The 14,866-nt window shown below is 45.4% G+C and overlaps 2 protein-coding genes across 7 annotated transcripts in view; both read left to right on the forward strand.

The window, feature by feature from the left end:
• The window catches only part of grm8a (glutamate receptor, metabotropic 8a), a 439,481-nt gene that overhangs the window by 174,360 nt on the left and 250,255 nt on the right, over positions 1–14,866 (forward strand). The window lies entirely within an intron of this gene.
• On the forward strand, positions 12,909–14,771 carry LOC306916288 (PHD and RING finger domain-containing protein 1-like; the record flags this gene model as incomplete). The annotated part of the gene is made up of 1 exon (XM_079494122.1): positions 12,909–14,771. One exon carries the CDS (start codon positions 12,909–12,911, stop codon positions 14,769–14,771), a length of 1,863 nt encoding a protein of 620 aa, XP_079350248.1.

The raw sequence follows: 14,866 nt of genomic DNA on the forward strand, positions 1-14,866 counted from the left end.
CTGGAGGATTTAGAAGATTTTTTTAATTTTGAGGTCAGGCCTTTAATGTACAAGGACTCTATACTCCTCCAACCACTGACTGGTTGCTGAAGCCCAGTCCTTCGAGTGCCTCGCTTTGAAATATTATACACCTTAATACTAAACCTAGCAGTTTACGTTATGTTGCAGCACGTCTCTGTCTGTGTTTGCAGCGAACCTGCCTACGTGCGCGCCCTCCGACCGGAGTGGCTTGGAGCTAAGTAGCTTATAATTTAGCTATTGAAAAATAGCAGATCTACAAGCTCATAGCGCGCCACCGAGTGGCGCGCTACGAGCTTGTAGGTCTGCTATTTTTGAAAGATCGTGAAAATATTTATTTCAGAAAACTGGAGGATTTAGAAGATTTTTTTAATTTTGAGGTCAGGCCTAAATGTACAAGGACTCTATACTCCTCCAACCACTGATGGTTTCTGATAAGCCCAGTCCTTCGAGTGCCTCGCTTTGAAATATTATACACCTTAATACTAAACCTAGCAGTTTACGTTATGTTGCAGCACGTCTCTGTCTGTGTTTGCAGCGAACCTGCCTACGTGCGCGCCCTCCCGACCGGAGTGGCTTGGAGCGGAGGGCGGTCCTCGCTCCGCAGCATTTGTTCTGTTGCATTTTTAAAGCCGCTCTGAGCTCAATTAAAAATCCCTCCACTCTGCTCTCCACTCCGCTCGTAACCTCTGGTTAATATACATGGATTCGCCCCAAATGCTTCCATGGCTGCTGACTGCCTGTTCAAGCTTGTAGAGTTGCTACTTTCACAATTTACAATTTAGGCATTTAGCAGACGCTCTTAATCCAGAGCGATTTACATTAAGCAAGAACAAAAAGCATGGGAATACATCACATATATAAACAGCATTTATCAAGAAACATGCGTAAGCTAAGAACATAACTAGAACATATCTATATATAATGACACTATACATATAAGCTATACATATATATTATACTATGCTGTACTGTTATTGTGCTGTCTACATGACATGCTATAAGTCTGTTTCAAATGCTATCTAAGTCTAAAAAAGTGCTGTCTAAGGGGGTAGGGTAAGTGCTATGGGCCATGGTGGAGTCTGAAAATAATGTGTGCCTGTTATGACATAGAGACAGGTTCATGTGGTTAAAACAGCATGTGGTGTGAAGGCCCAAGGTTTGTGAAAGAATCTATTCCACCCAGCAACAGTACTCTGCTACAGTGCCTTCTGGCAAATGATACCAGAGCATCAGGTCTCAGGGGCAATTTAATTCAGTTTTTATATAGTGCCAAAATCACAACAGGTTGTCTCAAGACTCTTTACATAGAGCAGAGACCCAACGCTGAGCCTACTTTCCCTGAGCAAGCAGTTTTTTTTATTTTTGACAGTGTAAAGGAAATACTCCCCCTTAAATGGAAGAACCAGGCTCTAGGGCGTGCAGCCGTCTGCCTCGGCCGTGTGTGCAGGTTGAAAACTAATAATAATACAGTAGCCTATAATAATATTATAAAATAATATCAGTCCACAGTCTAGTTCCATGGAAACCGTTGAGCTGTAGCCAGAGGCGCAAAGCTTTCTTTTTTCAATTCTGAACTTGCGTGGCGTGCTGATACCAGGCCATAAGACCTCTGATTCTGAACTCAAAGTAACTGTAACAGTATTACCTATTTGTATAATATAAATATCTAAACCCAACGGTTTACATTTTATATTACCATATCTGATTTGTACTTCTATTTTTTGAGGGGTGCCATCCCCTCCTTTATCCAGCTTTTTGTGTCTGTCCACAAACTTTGACCTACACAAACATTTAATTCCCATTGACAATGAAAGGATAACACTGAGCAAATATGACGTAAATTTGTGGCAACAGAAACATTAAATGCCATTGACAATGAAGGGAAAATGTACGTCATATGTAGACGAGCAAATCGGCTAACCAATCACATAAATTCAGTTCAATGAAAGGAGAAATTAAGTCATATGTGCCTCAAATATGACGTCAATTTTGTCCCGACACGTCTCATATTTGCCATTGACAATGAAAGGAGAATTTTACATCATAGTGTCTGAGCAAATATGACGTAAATCTTGTCCCCACACGTCTCATATTTGCCATTGTGACAATGAAAGGAGAAATTAGGTCAAATGTCTGCCAAATATGACGTAAATTCGTGGCAACACAAACATCGAATGCCATTGACAATGAAGGGAAAATATGTAGACGAGCAAATCACATAAATTCAGTTCATGTTCAGTTCAGTTGCTCACCCCTGTGAAGTGAAGGGCGCTCTTATCATTATACATCATCTCATGATCACCTCCGACAATGGAGGGAAAATATGTAGACGAGCAAATCACGACGTAGTCGCACCACCGAGCCGACCGATAGGCCTAGTGATATAGTGTCGGGGAATTGTCAGTGTACCCGATTGTCTGTGTACCTGTGTCCCTTTTATCTCCATATATGGAGATACCTGATATGCCCATACCCTGGGCATATCATATTGGTTGGATAAGCGGTTCTGGATGGATATCCTATACTGTATACTGGACATATCGGTCGGATCGATCGGAGTCCTTGCCGATGCACAAGTCGAGTTTGAAGTCGGTCGGTCCTATATTACGCGCATGAACATATGTGACCAGATTTGACTGAGAGACTGCCATCGCGCAAATTCCAGCTTTTCACCAGAGGAGAAACACTTTTTCTTTTTTTTTCAAGATGAGTTTATAGCACAGGCAGACTTCACATACTAGAGCATGTCTGAAATAAGTGTCAGAGCTGAAATCGACATGTAAATATGAAATAAATGCTTAAACATGTAGCTAGGTGTAATCAATTTGCTGTTTTCTGTAAGACATTACTCTATAAGCCATATCTCCAAAACTGGTGGGTCAAACTGAACAACCAATATGTCAATTTGAAGCTATGATTCCCTGCTTTCATATGACGTGAAAAAACGAAAATTCAAAAAAATCCAATGGCAGTCCCTCAGTCAAATTTAGTCACATATGCATAGTGGTCGGATCTGTGACTCTGGACGACCAGATGTCCATATACAGCATAATATATGGGCATATTGGGTTTGTTTATGGGTATGTCTGAGTTCTGGGTTTGTTGGGTTTGATTTAAGGCCGGCCGGCCTTAAATCTGCTATAAGCAATAATATGTCAGAATTTTAATGACTTTGTTTTTTATTTCTTTTTTGGTATTCAGAAAGCCAGCAATGAGTAAAACACTCCCAAAAAGAATGTAGTCTCTGTGACACATCTAGGGCCCACAATCTGCAAGCAAGATGTTCCTAGAAGCTTTGTCATTGGTCGAAAAAAACCCGGTCGAAATGACTAACCAATCAGGAAGTAGACAGGCAAATCGACCAATGACAAAGCTTCTAGGAAGATATTTGAATGCAGATTGTGGCCCCTAGATGTGTCACAGAGACTACATTCTTTTGGGGAGCGTTTTACCCATTGCTGGCTGTCTGAATACCAAACAATATATAAATAAAAAGGTCATTAAAATGTTGACATATTATTTCCTATAGCAGCTTTAACCCATTTTGGGCGGGAACCCCTTTTGGTGTTAGCATTATGTTATGCTTTAGCTATTGAAAAATAGCAGATCTACAAGCTCATAGCGCGGCACCGAGTGCCGCGCTATGAACTTGTAGGTCTGCTATTTTTGAAAAATCAAAGAACGACTGACATAGAAACATAGCTTTTTCAGAAAACTTAGAAGGATTTAGAAGACATTTTTAGAATCTGATCTCAGGTCAAAATGGGTTAAGCCAATTTAAATATGTATAGGATATGACTGGAAACAACAATATATTGTGACATGTGGGAGGAAAGAAGAAGGGGAGTAAAGGGAGATATGGAAGACAGCAGAGAGGATGGAAGGGTGACAGAGGAATGAATGAAGTGCGATAAGGATGAAAAGAATGTTCTATCTTGTGTCTGTGGCTGACTGATAATTATACTAAATTGAAAATTCTATTGAGTTGATACTTGATACTTAATCAACTTTAACTGTGCGTGCGTGCGTGCGAACAGCTGCTATAGTACTGATTTAAATTACAAATGAACACACACACACACACACACACACACACACACACACACACACACACACACACACACACACACACACACACACACACACACACACACACACACACACACACACACACAATTAGGGTAAATGGAATTAGAGGGATTGCTGGTGTAATCTCTCTCCCTAGTGTCAGCCTTTCATTGCTCTGACTATGATTCCTGCCCCACACAGCGCATGAATGATGCACGCACGCACGCACGCACGCACGCACACACGCGCAATCTGCGGGTGGTGCACACCTGGGGTTAGGGATTCAAATCATGGCTCCGGGGGACCATTATAACATTAGTTAAACGGACAGATAAACCAGCCCACCGCCGCGGAGTCTAGGGATTAAAATCCACCGCGGTACATCTGGCTTACCGAGCGTCTCTCTACGAACAATTTAACAAAGTATATGCCCGTGTTGGGAGCAGGGAAGCCGGGCGTGGTGCATTGGTGCATAGACCTGCATACCGGTATCATGTTTTCATGACTGCATATGAGTGCTCACCACATAGTAGCTGTTTAAAATATTATTATACAGTTTTTAAAATGCAACGTACAGTTCTTGGCATTTCAGACTGAGCAGCATTTGGGCCCTTGGAAGTATTATAAACATATGTGAAATCATACTAATCATTAATCATTACCTATGGCCTAGCAAGGCCAGCCTTTGGAAAGCCGGCCTTGGTTGCTGGAACCAATCAGCTCCCTCCAACAACCTGCAAACAAGTCACTCACTCATTAAATCAGCCAGCCAAGCACACCTGGCTGCAGGCCTTCACACACACACACACACACTCACACACAGGCATGCAGTACACAAACCTACAGTATACAATATTTAAAACACATACGACCTCAGAGTCTGAGACAGACAGTGAGACAGACAGACAGACAGACAGACAGACAGACAGACAGACAGACAGACAGACAGACAGACAGACAGACAGACAGACAGACAGACAGACACTGAGACAGACAGACAGACAGACAGACAGACAGACAGACAGACAGACAGACAGACAGACAGACAGACAGACAGACACTGAGACAGAAGCTGAGACAGAAGCTGAGACAGACAGACAGAGACTGAGACAGACCGACAGACACTGAGACAGACAGACAGACAGACACTGAGACAGACACTGAGACAGACAGACACTGAGACAGACAGACACTGAGACAGACAGACAATGCCCAGATGCTAGGGTTCATGTGGTTGAAATACTGAAACATCACTAACATTTATGGGCACCACGAACTGAATGAAGACATTATGCATTCAAGAGAAAAAGGGGGTTCTTGCTATCCACGAGCTTCAATGATGCAGTGAGTATGCATGTTCCAATGCATGTTCCCCTGAATACTGTATAGGTCTCAGCCATATGAATCATTCAGTGTTTCCCCCGTGCCTGAGGGAGACGCCACATGCGTGTGCGTGTGTGCAGTTATGTCTATGGGCCTATGTTATAGTGATGATGTTAGCTGTTACAAAGCCATTAGAGACGCTATGCTGTCTGTGTTGCCCATTGTTAGATAACAGATAAGTGTGTGTGTGTGTGTGTGTGTGTGTGTGTGTGTGTGTGTGTGTGTGTGTGTGTGTGTGTGTGTGTGTGTGTGTGTGTGTGTGTGTGTGTGTGTGTGTGTGTGTGTGTGTGTGTGTGTGTGTGTGTGTGTGTGTGTGTGTGTGTGTGTGTGTGTGTGTGTGTGTGTGTGTGTGTGTGTGTGTGTGTGTGTGTTCCTAGTGTCCTATAGCGGTATTATTGATGCGTTGCATGTTCCAGCGCCCGTAGAGATAGCGTGTTCTCATTTGTAAGAACACATGCTTAGCAAGGATGGTTGAGCCTCTTGTATTATGAGGTATGGTATAAATAACCCGTTCTGACCTGAGATCAGATTCTAAAAATGTCTTCTACATCCTGACAGTTTTCTGAAAAAGCTATGTTTCTATGTCAGTTGTTCTTCGATTTTTCAAAAATAGCAGACCTACAAGCTCGTAGCGCGCCACTCGGTGGCGCGCTATGAGCTTGTAGATCTGCTATTTTTCAATAGCTAAAGCATAACATAATGCCAAAAGGGGTTCCCGTTCAGAATGGGATAAACAGGCTATAAAGGGCTGGAAAGAAGCCGGAGGCTTTGCAATCTATGTAATGACAACCGAGTTGAAGGTATAGCTGCCAACTTGTTTTATGTGTATGTATATGTATACAGAGATTACAGACACATGCACATCCCCCTATCCTATTATGTACTGTATACACACATGCATGTAGCCGCAATTTGCAACACTATTTGTTTTATAATGGGATGAATCTAGAGTTGCAATACCCTCCATTGACAGCCAATTGATCCAAATCGAATTTCCGATCTGCTTGTATCAAAACGACGTTTAACAACTCACCGACATTGCAGCTGTAGTGTAGGGCAAGCTTAAATTATCCTCTTTCAATCTGCAAAGCGTTTGTTTCATAAAAATCCACTGTAGAGATGTTAGGAGCTATACTTTCTGTCATGAAATTCTGTGCAGGTGATTATTCTTCTAAGTGTTGGACTTTGGAAGTGCTCGTCGAAGTCAATGAACAGCCCTGCGTACCACATGACTGATTGAAGGGAGTCTGGAGGGCACTCAAGCCATCAGTATGATGTCATAGATTCACAGTTCAGGACGTGAACCGCGCTGCCCATTATTCCGACATCCCAAAAGTCATACTGATGGCTTGAGTCCCCTCCAGACTGGCCATAGCCTTGAAGGGACGGTGGAGGGATACAAATACAAATACAAATACATACATACATACGTATGCGGTCTAGTCTAACTTGGACTCAGGGGGGTGGACGCCTCTGCCTTGCATAGTCCCCAGTGAATAGGCAGGTTGCCCTTCACTGGTAACCTTACTTTGGATTTTAAATATATTAAGGTATTGTAGGCTGGGATTTTACAAAAGAATCCCCCCTTTTAAATACATACAGACATACATACATACATACATACATACATACATACATACATACATACTTATAAGGTATGCCATCTGGTGGCTAATGAACCAAACACACATTCTCAGAAGTTGAAGCAGTTTTAGAGGACCCACTTTTAGGCCAGTGCAACAGAGCATGCTTTTGCCTTTTTTTAAATCTTACCCATTTTAACCAAATACATACATACATACATACATACATACATGCATACATACATACATACATACATACATACATACATACATACATACATACATGCAGAGAAAAGATGTACTATGGCTCGTGGCCCTAATGATGTTGAGGGGTGCTAGTCCCTCCTATGCCTAGCTTTCCGGTTTTGTGAACACAAACGTTGGCTTGTGATTGGCTGATCACCCCATAGCGATGATTTGATTGGCTGAGCAAAGTACATATTGAAGATAAAAGTGAGGGCAGAAAAGTGAAGACTATTTGATTGGTTGAGCACGGAATGTGTGATGTATGTACTGTACGACGATGTACTATGATGATGTATGATGATAAGGACACCCCTCACTTCACACAGGTGTGATTTTTGAGGGGCGCTAGGCCCTCCTATGTCCAGCTTTTAGTGTGTGTGTGCACAAACTTTGTCCTACACAATACATTAAATTCCCATGACAATAAATGGACAATTTTACATCCATAGTGTAAACACAAACTTTGCGTAACACAAACATTGATATGTTGTATTGTGTATATACTAGACCTGTACGTGCCCGTCGGCATCCGGCCTACTTGAGAACGATGCAACTTGGGAACCTAATAATACCCGTTGTCAACTTGTCGTAGCACCCGTTTTAACTATCTGTCTGTGTCCCACATGGAGATCTCCGTATCTGTCTGCCTGTGTGTGAAGCGTGCAAACTGACTGAAAAGTGGAGTGATCAATTTGCAGGTGTGGGGTTGCCATGGCAATCAATTGGCTGAGGCAGAGCCTGGAAATTGCACAGGTGAGGGGATGTAGGCTGATTAGGCCCACTGGCAGAGCCTGACCAGAGCCTTTTGTGGTGGTTCTGGAGAACCGTGGGTCCGACCGACTCGATAGGTTTAATGTTTGTCTTTAGTTCAAAGTTTGTTTTGTAAACGCCATTGACAATGAAGGGAAAATGTACATCATAATGTGCCTCATTACGTCATATTGTCTCTTTATTGTTAATGGCATTTAATGTTTGTGTTGGCACCGTTTGTTTTAGACTTTAATATATTAGCGCCCCTCACTTCACACAGGTGTGATTTTTAACATCTGCGTAGTCCTTAATACACAAACAGGTGATTGTGTTCTGCTCGGCAAGCTGGAGACACACACACACACACATACACACTCATTTAAATCCCTTCACATACTGTCAATTCAGCAATTATAGCTGTGTGTGTGTGTGTGTGTGTGTGTGTGTGTGTGTGTGTGTGTGTGTGTGTGTGTGTGTGTGTGTGTGTGTGTGTGTGTGTGTGTGTGTGTGTGTGTGTGTGTGTGTGTGTGTGTGTGTGTGAAGCAACGTGTGGTTAGGAGCAGGGTCGTTCCGTGTGTGCTGAGGACGCATGTGGTGTCATTGCTGTCACAGAAAAGCAATCCATCTAACATCCTATTCAAACAACTCCCACAGCACATATGGTATCTGTGTGGGTGGGTGGGTGGGTGGTATGGACAAAGGATATGACACATTAGAGCGGAAAGGTTGCACTTTTACAGAGATGGTGTCTTTATTATAAACAGCTGGGGCGGGGAGGGGTCAGTAAATCTATTGGCCGGGTGTTAAAACCACGGGGAGAGAGCACAGGGAGTTTAGTTGATGGTTTCTATCTTGCTAGAGCCCCGGTAACCCTGTGTTGTTCCAGTTCCAATATTTTTTAAGCCTGATTTTAAACTGTGTGAGAGCCAAAGGCATGGCTCATGGCTCCAATAGAGCGTCGCAGTCCCGCCTCCTACCCTGGACCAGGAAATGAAACCCAATGCATTATTCTCATAGACATTTCTTAAAGTATTTATTTAAAGACGGTTACGCCGCGGACAAAGCCAACTCGAGTCGTGACAACTCATGACAACACAAACAATATTTTGGACCAAACAAATAATTACAAAGAAGAAAAACAACAAAAAAAGTGTTGTAACCTGCCGTTTTTTTCTTCTTTCTAATTATTTGTTTGGTCCAAAATATTGTTTGTGTTGTCATGAGTTGTCACGACTCGAGTTGGCTTTGTCCGCGGCGTAACCGTCTTTAAATAAATACTTTAAGAAATGTCTATGAGAATAATGCATTGGGTTTCATTTCCTGGTCCAGGGTAGGAGGCGGGACTGCGACGCTCTATAGGCCTATCTCACAGTCCCCTTTCCACGCCCCCTTCCGGTAGATAGTGGTGTCATTTAACATTAGCATCTACACGTTCTCTTCTCTGGAGAATCTAAGTACATTTCCTAATGTAAAAATGTGACAGACCAATATTATTATGAAGAAAACAAGATGGTAAATCAGCTCGAACAGATAGAACAAACCTTACCTTGAGAAAACAAAAGTTGTAGACTTCTTAAATTACCTCTGTTAACATGTAGTGTCTATGGAGTGACGTCACGCTATCACCACTAACGCGGAAAGGGGGCGTATTAAGGGGGGCGGGGAAATTCTGTGAGATAGGCCTATAGCACAGGGCTATGAGGCATGGCTTGGCTCATACAGTATACATTAGGCCTTATCCTCTCACACCGTCTTCCCCTGGCTAAATTCTCAAAATTCAAATTGCCGGCTCCTCGCCTCTTCTGTATAGCCCGTAGTGTGACCGGGAATCCTTCACTTCCCAATGTTTAACTTGCTTTTGAAGGAGCCGAGATTAGGCCTTATAGTGACTATTCTATCGATTACTTTCTCTAAAAATCCAAATGGTGACTCATAGGTCAGCGAAGAGCGCCATGTAGTGTATAAACCACGTCGTCAAAACACGTCCTTGGCGGTGTGGGCTTTGGGTTGCCGGTCGTCAAAACGCATCCTTGGCAGTCGAAGAGTTTTGGGCGGGAACCCCTTTTGGTGTTAGCATTATGCTATGCTTTAGCTATTGAAAAATAGCAGATCTACAAGCTCATAGCGCGCCATCGAGTGGCGCGCTACGAGCTTGTAGGTCTGCTATTTCTGAAGATTCGAAGAACGACTGACATAGAAACATAGCCTTTTCAGAAAACTGTCAGGATGTAGAAGACATTTTTAGAATCTGATCTCAGGTCAGAATGGGTTAAGTCTGAATGGCCTATAACTAATATAGAGATGACTGACATCATAGTACTGACATAATAGATTAACCATAATGGCGTCAGCCAGTCACAGTCAAGAACTCATCATCTCAGACCCACTGTCCCACCACCGTTCCACTGACCACATGGGTCAGTCCGGAAATCCATTTTTGGTCTTATGTATGACGTCATATTGATGAGATATTGATGGAAATCATCCACTAGTCCCCCCATGTTTTTTGGAGAAGAAGGCAAGACAGGGCAGGTTTAATTGTACGTAGCACATATTCAATGTGCTTTACATAAAACATTAAGCAAAAGAAACACTTTATTAAAGAACATTTGAATTCAGTAAAAAAAAGGAAAAAAAAATAGTTTAAACACCTATCTCCTTTTAAGAAAACCCCTATTCAAGACAAGAGCAAAAACACAATCAAAACGCACATTTGTGTCTGTGTTGGTTCTGTGAATGTCAGCCATGGATGGAGACGATGAGGATGACAGCCAGGATGAGATGAGGGCTGCTGTGTGGAACATCATCTCAGATGACTCTGATGACGCCCAAGAGGATTCTGACACGGGCGAGGAAGATGATGTTGATGGAGAAGATGATGAGGAGCAAGATAGCAGTGATGATGATGATGATGATGAGATGGAGGAAGAGGCTAAAGCCCTGGAGGAGGGGGCGTTGCGGGCGAGGCCAAGTTCAGACCTTGAAGACCCAGAGGCGTCGTGTCCCATCTGCCTGAACTCCTTCACCGTTCAGCCTGTGGCCACGCCAGAGGGCTGTGAGCACTATTTCTGTCTGGACTGCATCCTGGCATGGTCCAAGAAGGCCAACTCCTGTCCCGTGGACCGGATGCTCTTCAGCAACATTTACCTCAGGAGGAGTCACGGCGGCAAAGTGCAGAAGGTGATCACCGTGACGGAGGGTCAGGAGGACGCCGCGCTCCGTCCGGACCCCGAGCAGACCGCCTGTGAGGTCTGTGGCGTCGGCAACCACGGAGACCGCCTGTTGCTCTGCGACGGCTGTGATGCCGGGTTCCATATGGAGTGTCTCGCGCCGCCGCTGCACACTGTTCCCGTGGAGGAATGGTTCTGTCCCGAGTGCCGCGCCAACCACCGCCATCCTACCGCGTCCGGTGCCACCCGGGTCATCGCCCGCTATGAGGCATTTGTCTCATGGCTCCAACAGCGCATGGCTCATGGCTCCAACAGTACAGGGCTATGAGGCATGGCTCATGGCTCCAACAGTACAGGGCTATGAGGCATGGCTCATGGCTCCAACAGTACAGGGCTATGAGGCATGGCTCATGGCTCCAACAGTACAGGGCTATGAGGCATGGCTCATGGCTCCAACAGTACAGGGCTATGAGGCATGGCTCATGGCTCCAACAGTACAGGGCTATGAGGCATGGCTTGGCTCATACAGTATACATTAGGCCTTATCCTCTCACACCGTCTACCCCTGGCTAAATTCTCAAAATTCAAATTGCCGTCTCCTCGCCTCTTCTGTATAGCCCGTAGTGTGACCGACCGGGAATCATTCACTTCCCAATGTTTAACTTGCTTTTGAAGGAGCCGAGATTAGGCCTCATAGTGACTATTCTATCGATTACTTTCTCTAAAAATCCAAATGGTGACTCATAGGTCAGCGAAGAGCGCCATGTAGTGTATAAACCACGTCGTCAAAACACGTCCTTGGCGGTGTGGGCTTTGGGTTGCCGGTCGTCAAAACGCATCCTTGGCAGTCGAAGAGTTACACTGACACTTGGGTATTTTACACCCGGGGCATCCCCTATATGTATGTGTGTTTGCAGCTAATGGCACAAACCACTACTCTTATCACCATCACAATCTCTTAAAACCCATTTTGGGCGGGAACCCCTTTTGGTGTTAGCATTATGTTATGCTTTAGCTATTGAAAAATAGCAGATCTACAAGCTCATAGCGCGCCACAGAGTGGCGCGCTACGAGCTTGTAGGTCGGCTATTTTTGAAGAATCGAAGAACGACTGACATTGAAACATAGCCTTTTCAGAAAACTGTCAGGAATAGGATGTAGAAGACATTTTTAGAATCTGATCTCAGGTCAGAATGGGTTAAGTCTGAATGGCCTACAACTAATATAGTGATGACTGACATCATAGTACTGACATAAATAGATTAACCATAATGGCGTCAGCCAGTCACAGTCAAGAACTCATCATCTCAGACCCACTGTCCCACCACCATTCCACTGACCACATGGGGTCAGTCCGGAAATCCATTTTTGGACTTATGTATGACGTCATATTGATGAGATATTGATGGAAATCATCCACTAGTCCCCCCATGTTTTTTGGAGAAGAAGGCAAGACAGGGCAGGTTTAATTGTACGTAGCACATTTCAACAGGGCTATTCAATGTGCTATACATAAAACATTAAGCAAAAGAAACACTTTATTAAAGAACATTTGAATTCAGTAAAAAAAAGGAAAAATAAATAGTTTAAACACCTATCTCCTTTTAAGAAAACCCCTATTCAAGACAAGAGCAAAAACACAATCAAAACACACATTTGTGTCTGTGTTGGTTCTGGAATGTCAGCCATGGATGGAGACGATGAGGATGACAGCCAGGATGAGATGAGGGCTGCTGTGTGGAACATCATCTCAGATGACTCTGATGACGCCCAAGAGGATTCTGACACGGGCGAGGAAGATGATGTTGATGGAGAAGATGATGAGGAGCAAGATAGCAGTGATGATGATGATGATGATGAGATGGAGGAAGAGGCTAAAGCCCTGGAGGAGGGGGCGTTGCGGGCGAGGCCAAGTTCAGACCTTGAAGACCCAGAGGCGTCGTGTCCCATCTGCCTGAACTCCTTCACCGTTCAGCCTGTGGCCACGCCAGAGGGCTGTGAGCACTATTTCTGTCTGGACTGCATCCTGGCATGGTCCAAGAAGGCCAACTCCTGTCCCGTGGACCGGATGCTCTTCAGCAACATTTACCTCAGGAGGAGTCACGGCGGCAAAGTGCAGAAGGTGATCACCGTGACGGAGGGTCAGGAGGACGCCGCGCTCCGTCCGGACCCCGAGCAGACCGCCTGTGAGGTCTGTGGCGTCGGCAACCACGTAGACCGCCTGTTGCTCTGCGACGGCTGTGACGCCGGGTTCCATATGGAGTGTCTCGCGCCGCCGCTGCACACTGTTCCCGTAGAGGAATGGTTCTGTCCCGAGTGCCGCGCCAACCACCGCCATCCTACCGCGTCCGGTGCCACCCGGGCCATCGCCCGCACGCTGCAGAGCGAGAGGGTTCGTGGCAGCATCAACCGCCATCGAATTACACTGGCACGTGCCACGCGGATGACTCCGAGATATCTGATGCAGTCCACCTGGTTGGAGGAGACCGTAAATGCTGTGTCGACGGGGCTCAACACTGCAGTGTACGTAAAGGACCTTACCCCCCGCGATGCCTCCGACCGCCCACGCAGGACAGCAAAGAGGAAAAAACGCAGAAAAAAGACGGTCAAAAGAGGAAAAGGCAAATCAGCGAGTACAGGAGTCAGGAGGCGGAGGAGGAAAGTGAGGGGGAAAAGGAAATCCAGAAAGAGGGCGCCAGTGAAAAAGCTTCGTAGCATTGGTGTCGGGAAACCCAGGAAGCGGTCATCTCTCCCCACAATGTACCGGACTTCCTCCCTGTCTTTGTTCGGCAGTGTGTTCGACTTGGATCCGGTTGATGGTGAGGAAGATCAGTCAGATTCGCTACTAGAGGCCAAGAGACGAGGCATCTCTCACTCTGCCCTTCTCTCTCATCAGCCTGTTGCTCAACCAGTCATCGCTGGCCTCCCCAGAAGAGCTGTGGGGGGCCCCCTGTCACAAGCATCGTTGGAGCCCACCCCCACGGCTGACCTGCTGGGTAGCATCCTGACAGGACAGAGCGTGCTGCTGATGGACGGCTCTGACGTGGTCATCAACAGAGACGGCTCCCTCAAGGCTACCAAGCCAGTGGGTTTGTCACTCTCATTGAATGCAGGTACCAGCAGCTCTACGAGCACTCGGGTCAACCCAGGGATTAACCCTCTGGGACCGTCGCAGAGGCCCCTGGACAAATCGTCTTCCTCCCAGAGCTCCCCACACTTGTCCCCTTTCCCCCACTCGTTATCTTCACTCCAGTCCAGCCATATCCATCCAACCACTCGGGCTCAGCCCTGGCAGAAAGGTCCTAGCTCCTACAAACCCAGCCCCTCTCCTGGACGTGGCCATCGGGGTGCCAACAGAGTCGATGGGCCCCATGGATCCCACAGAAGGACCACATCATCTTCCACTCCAGACGCGCGCCACAGGAGTCTACATATGGCGGTGCCACTGTCTCAGCCTAAGAAGACAGCTGCCAAGCCTGTGTGGATCGATGTGTCTGTGCTACCAAGGATACCCAAAATAAAAAGGGAGAGCAATTTTGTCCCATTTTGAGCAACCCTGGGTTATTCCGATTTTTTTTTTCCACATTATGAAAGTTGGAGAATCATAGCTTCAAAAATTATTTACTCAATATACATATGCGGGAA

Source organism: Electrona antarctica, assembly GCF_951216825.1.
Source record: "Electrona antarctica genome assembly, chromosome: 23".
Taxonomy (NCBI): Eukaryota; Metazoa; Chordata; class Actinopteri; order Myctophiformes; family Myctophidae; genus Electrona; species Electrona antarctica.